This window comes from Triticum dicoccoides, chromosome 7A, assembly GCF_002162155.2.
Source record: "Triticum dicoccoides isolate Atlit2015 ecotype Zavitan chromosome 7A, WEW_v2.0, whole genome shotgun sequence".
Classification (NCBI taxonomy): domain Eukaryota; kingdom Viridiplantae; phylum Streptophyta; class Magnoliopsida; order Poales; family Poaceae; genus Triticum; species Triticum dicoccoides.
In genome coordinates, this window is record NC_041392.1 from 228,359,188 (window position 1) to 228,365,940 (window position 6,753).

Below are 6,753 nucleotides of genomic sequence, written 5' to 3' on the forward strand. Positions count from 1 at the left end.
GCCCCCGCCTCCTCTCCCCACGCCCAGCCCCACTTCAGCACCACCACCACGGCCTCCGCCTCCGCCCCCGCCGGCGTGCCCCACTTCTTCTCGCAGCAGCCGACGCCGCAGCAGCTGCAGTCTTACTACGCCGCCTCGCAGCAGTACCAGCAGCAGCAGCACCACCAGCAGCAGCAGCACCGCGCCAGCCCGCCGGCCTCCTCGCCGTATGACGCCCCAGGGTCGTTCCGCTACGCGCAGCCCGGCGAGGCGCAGCTGCAGAGGCTCGTCCAGCTGCAGCAGTACCAGCAGCAGCAGCAGCAGCACCAGCAGCAGATGGCCGCCGCGGCTAATGCGGCCACGGCGGCGGCCAGTCCGCGTGGGCCGGTGTCCGAGAGTCCGCGTGGGGCCGCGCCCGCGAGGGCCAAGAAGGAAAGGTGATTCTTCGCATCCTTCGTCTCACGATCTTTTTCCACATTCGTTCTAGGGTTTGCGTTGGGTACGGCTACTAGTGTGCTAGTATGTATTAACGTCTACGCGAAGCTATGCTCCAAATTCTTTACACCACATGTTCTGGTAGCTCCTTTCTCAGATTTATTTGGTGGACTGAGTCTGGGTTATGCACAAAGGCCTGAACTTTTTTCTGTGTCACATGATATCCTTGTTCATGCTGTTAGGGCTAGTGCTTTTGATTCTTTCTGGTGGACAGTGATGTTCTATCATGATTACTGTGAGTAATTAGGGTGGTGGTGTAAACTGCAAGCAAATGATTTCTGAGCGGTTCAGTAGGTTCATGCCAACCCGTACTAGATTTTTAATGTTCAAGGACTCTTGCGAGATTACTTCTTGTGTACTTCAGAAAATCTTTGAATACTGCCGTAGTTATGTCAACCTGGCCTGCAGAATTGAAGCCTCTGAACCCGTAGTAATGGATTTTGCTATCCCCATCAAAATTGTTGCTTTAAAAAGCATCCTCAACCAGAGCTTTTATTGCGCGCAAGAAATGGATTAGCAAGTGCGCACTCCATTTATTTTTCTGCAACTGTGAAAGAAACCCTTAATGTCTGTTTACTTAACTTTGTTAAACTGATTACATTTGTGTGCGGGATGACAATATTTAGCACGGTTACATACTATAATCTCCTTTTCACTAAATGAAGAGGCAGCGCTCCTTCGGGTTGCTCAAAAAAGGAAAACAAATACTCCATCTGATGTAAGACGTTTTTGTGGTTCAAATTGAACTGCAAAAATGCCTTATGTTAGTGTACAGAGGTTGTATTTATTTAGCACACATCAAATCTGTCTGTGTGGAAGAATATTCCTGAGTGAAATCTGGAGGTGTACTTCCCCTATGACTACAGCAGATACGGATGTGTCCCTTCTCTTGATCTTGAATGTCAGCTATCTTTTACTGTTGTCCAGTCTGTTCATCAAACTTATTATTTCTGATCATCTTTATGAATCAGTGCAAGTACTGGAGTAAAACGAAGAGGTGGTCCAGGGGGATTAAACAAAATCTGTGGTGTTTCGCCTGAGCTGCAAGCTATTGTTGGTGAACCAACAATGGCTAGGACTGAGGTTTCATTATACTGGCCCGTCTTTCTACTGTCTTCCCTTCTCTTGATATGATTACATCACGGAAGAAGCCCTGAGATTGTGAATTGAATCAATTGCAGATCGTTAAGCAGCTTTGGGCGTACATTCGCAGGAATGACTTGCAGGACCCAAACAATAAGAGAAAGATCATATGCAATGATGAGCTACGATTGGTTTTTGAGACTGATTGCACTGATATGTTCAAGATGAACAAGCTTTTAGCGAAGCATATAAAACCACTTGAGCCAACAAGTAGTCCTTGCCCACAAACAGTAGTTATGTTATAGACAGTAATCAAGCTTTAGTTTAAATCAGATTTGCTACAACTTCTTGCAGAAGATTCAAATCGAGATATGAAGAAGCTGAAGCCTGTGGAAGATGTTCCCGTTCCTCTTGCCGAAGATGTTGCTACAAACCAACTGCCAGTTAACGTGTCTGATGCTCTTGCTAGCTTTTTTGGAACTGGAGAAAGAGAGATGTCCCAATCCGAGGTTGTCAAGCGTGTTTGGGACCACATCAAAAGCAACAATCTAGAGGTTAGTGGATGATTATTATCAGAACTTTGATGTACTATACCGTTCTAGTGTGAAATGCTCTGGGTGATATTAAACTTGTAGTGGGCATTGCAAATTAATTGTGTCCAACCATGAAGAACTAGCTAAGTGGAAGCGATTCTTCATTCAGTTTAGTTATGTAAGCATCTTTGGAAAGTACAAGCATATCTCGGTTATTTTAGAATGTTAGAATTACTATCTCACAAGAAAGCATATTTAAGTGTACAACTTTAGGATGTTAGACGTAGAATTACTATCTCCCAAGGAAGCATATTTAAGTAGACTTGGTAATTGTACTCCTTTCTCTGTATGCTCTGGAGAAATGCTATCAGGCCTGGAATTTTTTCTGTCTGATTCATGACAGATTGTGTTGACTGGAGTGGACATCATGGTGGATATTTGTATTTGGTAGATCACTCACTTTCTGTTTTCTCTTTCTGATTTTAGTTTTGGTTGGCATGGTTGTTGGTGGTTGATCAACTAGAGGCATATATGGTGGTTGTTTGTAGATATAGGTTGTTGAGTGTATATTCCATGTTGCTCTATTTATTTTAACTTGAAGAGCTGGTACGTGGAGAGAAAAAAATCTGCTTTTTGGTGTGTGTACAGTTATACCCTTATGCCTTGAGCAGCGATTAGCCAGTATTTTGCAGGTTGCTTTATACACAAGTTGGTTGGTTGTCTATTCTTTTTTAGTGTATGGTAAAGAGTGAAGCATAAGCAAAGCATGTGGGGTTTAGTTAGATGCATATGGTGGTTGTTCTGGATAAAAGTCATTTTAGTGTATGCTCCCATTTGTTTTTCATTTTTTAAGTTAAAGAACCGGTACATGAGGTTGAGAGGTTTTTTAACACCACTATGACCTTACATACATCCTTGTCAGCTGTATGGGAGTATTTTGCTGATTGCTTCTATATGCAAGTTGGCTTGTTATTTGTTCTCTTTCGACTTACGATGAGTAAAGCATAAGGAAAGCATTCCCGCAAGTCCCCCTTTCACTCTCCTGAGTGCTTTCATATATAACTGAACAGTAATGATGTTGCCACCTAAAACACTGCGAATTATAAAATCAGCATATATGCAATGTGTTAATGAAATTATTCACAGCTCTCAGCTTGCAAACTTATCTATTTATGGTATCAAATAATGCATGCCACCAACCCCACCCGCCATGTGATTTTCCTTATTCTTTTTTTGATCAGGAATGTTCCATGGGTGATTGAATATTCAGTTCTGTATGTTGCCATGTCTAGATCTAGGCATTAGTTAGTGCTAGGCTTTTTAGGTAGGCATATTTTATATTTGGCTGATCGGTGGTAGACTGTATATTCCCTCTGCTTATATTGTGAGTTCCCTTACTTGCAAGGATCTATTCTTGTATGCAGACAAGAGAAAAAACTCCTTATGCAACCATCTTGCTGTTCTACTTGGTATCCTATGTAAATATAGGCTTCTCTAAAGTACCTCAGTTCCATTCTTGTTTGTTTTGTTGCAGGATCCATCAAATCCCACGATGATATTATGCGACTCTAAGCTTAAAGATCTCTTCGGATGTGAAAGCGTAACTGCTCCGGCTGTTTCAGAGTTGTTGTCAGACCACCTTTTCAAGCAACCTAACAAGATCTAACTGGTTAGTTATTGACTCCCTCCTAAGAATATCCTCGTGCTTATCCATCTTGCACCGCCGATTGCCAGTCCCTATTTTTTTCCAGCGTTGCACTGTAGAAGTATAGAAATGTGTGAAACCGGTACAAGGGTATTTTTAGTTGTTATATCAATATCTAGGCCTGTTAACTATTCGTTCTGTTTCATTTAACACAAAGGTGTTGGTTTGCTTATATCTAATCCGAGTGCCCAACTTTGGCTGCAGCTGAAACGTGGTTGGTCTAACATCCTGGTAGTAGGAACTGATGAAATGGCAGAAACTCGCCGAAGTTATTAACTGCATCTTTGGTACCCAACAGACTCATTTACTTACGAGAAAGGGCTGTAGGCTAATCTCATTACAGTAGCAATGAAAAGGAATGGTAGTTCTGCATATTGTCTAGTTTGGTCTTCCCGGAAGGGTCACATCTGGTAGGCTGTCCGGATTCGTAGCAACAGTAAGAGAAAGTGAAAAGCTGATTAACTTTGATGTAAATTCAGCAACCATAGACGCGTCTTATGGTAAGAGGCAGCTTTCTCCCCTTTTTACCCAGAACATTGTGATGTTGTAGGTGATGTCTAATCATATGTTGTAGATCGTTATCAAAATGATAAATTTGCTCCCGTTCGTTCCAAATTGTGTCCCCGGTTATTCTTATTCATGAAGTTTTTCTTCCTTTTTGCAACCAGCAACTACTACTTTGCTATTATGTATTACATGAAGGGGTAAAGTCATTGTGCTCGCTGACCATTTCACAACAGATTCTGGTATCTGTGCATCAGAATTCTGTGAAACATCGGTGTGGCCTTGCTGCCCCCAATGGACCTACAAGTTGTTAAACATGGCGTAGAACAGAACCATGACCACCAGGCCAATGATGGCGCACACAATTATGTTGCTTCTCTCCTTCTCATCCAGCGTGCCGTCTGGTAGGAACTTGTTTGCCACGATCAGAACTACCGCATCCAGATTCTGCGATGGTAAACAAAAGTCGAGTCATTTTACTTGGATCTGTACTTTTTTTTAGTTCACTATGAGTGTATCATGCTTGCCTGGTAAATCATCTGTAGAATCCTCTGCAGGAGCGGCCCACATGCCTTGTTCACTTGACTACAGAGAGAAAAACACAATGTGATTTTGATCTGAAACTCGTGTGTCTCTCCTCTCTAAATTGTAGTATTAGGTAAACACCAAAAGCTGGCCCAAATTCAGATGTTGGGTGGATGAGATTGTACCTGATGAGCAGTAGGCCTGTGTAGACGTGGGTCGTGGATACAGTGCAGTCTACGTCCCAAGGCAGCTTCTGGCCCTTCCATTCTGCAAGTAACCAAACATTTCGGTATGAGCTGATCAAACCGTGGCTGGTACGTTACAACTGACAAGCGTTTTACACAGACCTAGCGACCACTTGACACCCAGGTCGAAGGCTCCGTTCTCCGCGGGCTTGAGCACGAACGAGACCTGGTGCCGGAGCATCATCTCATGTAGAAACAGGAACACGCTCTGTCAAAGCATGTCCCGTGGTCAGCAACAAGAACGAACAAAAGAAGAAAAAAGAAAGTAGCAGCAGCAAGCAAGAGACATACAGCAGTAGTACCTTGCTCATCTCCGAAACGCTGACGGCCGGGATGTTGCGGCAGAAATACCGGCACTCGTCGGCGACCAGCTCCAGCAGCTCCCGGACGCTCCGGTTCTGGATGGCGGAGTTGAGCCTCACGATCCTCATCACCGCCCGGAACGCGTCTTCTCCCTCTCCTCCTCCATCGCCGAACAGAGCCTCCACGCGCAGCCTGCCGCCGCCCCTCCTCATCCTCGTCCCGGCGGCGTTGCACCATGCCCTGCATTGACGCCCCGGCCTGCCGGCGCTCGCGCCGCTTCGGCGCAGGCGGGTCGGCGACGCGGCAGGAGGAGGAGGAAGAAAGCATGACAGGGTCGAAGCCATGGCGGAGGCGCGCTCTGGATGTGGAGTGCATCGTGCCTGGATGTGCACGATTTATGAGGCCGGGGTTTTGGTTTGGGACAAGGAAGGGATGGTATGGGCGCGAAGCCATCCATGTCCCTGGTGTGCTCTAGACTGGATTTATAGCTTGGTATGAACGGGTGGCAAGGAAAGCAAGGAAGGATGCTCTTCGAAACTTGGCTTGAGGTCATACCCTATATGTTTCAGAACCTTGATCACCGGGTTTCCTAAACTTGTTGTAGCTTAAACTAACAAGCCGGAAGCCAAGTATTCTCACATTCACCGGGCATTGTAGCTCGGCCCACTCTTCTCCAGCTCGGTAGCATCTCACTATGTGCATTTTAAAACCGAAGCAAAAAATCATACCGAAAATAAACTGAACCGAACCAATTATATGGGTTTTCTGGTTTCTGGGTTCGGTATGGTATGAATTTTTCATGCCATTTTGAATTTTGTTTTTTATGGTATATACCGAACGGTTAATGAATAAATTGAAGTAAAATATATATTTATATTTCTTGAAATGAATAACTATACAAATAGTTATTTTTCTTGCACAAGAGTAAGATTTCCTGCTATGCCCGTCCATTTTTCTTGTAACATTGTTACGTTTCTTTTAAACAAATGCTAAGCACGTGCATAACCATCAAGACATAAATTTGTGCATGCTATATAGCTATATACTGTTTTGTATAAAAAAGTACGCGTTTGGAGTCATAACTTTGTAAATTATTATTCATTTTTAAATTCGCAACAACCTCTGTTGTTATGGTATATACCATAACCATACCAAAATAATTTAACTTCATATCATACAAACATGAGAAGTATAACCAAACCACGAAAACCGAATAAATTGAATGCACGGAATTAGTAGCATCATACTTACTCCCTTCATTCCACAATGTAGTGCGCCCGCGCTTCTCGAGATCTAAGTTTGTCCATAAATTTAGTCAACAAAAACGACTGCGACGGGAGCAAAAATCATACCACTGAATTTGTATCAAAAATATGGATTC

At 43.8% G+C, this 6,753-nt stretch overlaps 2 protein-coding genes across 2 annotated transcripts in view; one reads left to right on the plus strand and one right to left on the minus strand.

The window, feature by feature from the left end:
• Positions 1–4,402, plus strand: part of LOC119333415 — a 5,287-nt gene extending 885 nt beyond the window's left edge. The window contains exons 2-7 of the mRNA XM_037606315.1: positions 3–416; positions 1,446–1,557; positions 1,656–1,827; positions 1,912–2,111; positions 3,625–3,759; positions 4,000–4,402. Coding sequence (XP_037462212.1) covers positions 3–416; positions 1,446–1,557; positions 1,656–1,827; positions 1,912–2,111; positions 3,625–3,756 — 1,030 coding nt within the window. The 3' untranslated portion in view covers positions 3,757–3,759; positions 4,000–4,402. The remainder of the gene's footprint in view (positions 1–2; positions 417–1,445; positions 1,558–1,655; positions 1,828–1,911; positions 2,112–3,624; positions 3,760–3,999) is intronic.
• LOC119330382 lies at positions 4,400–5,801 on the minus strand. Its single transcript, XM_037603491.1, has 5 exons — positions 5,372–5,801; positions 5,172–5,277; positions 5,010–5,091; positions 4,827–4,884; positions 4,400–4,746 (listed from the first exon to the last, which is right to left on the minus strand). Exons 1-5 carry the CDS (start codon positions 5,714–5,716, stop codon positions 4,600–4,602), a joined length of 738 nt encoding a protein of 245 aa, XP_037459388.1. The 5' UTR covers positions 5,717–5,801; the 3' UTR covers positions 4,400–4,599.
• Positions 5,802–6,753: the final 952 nt, after the last annotated feature.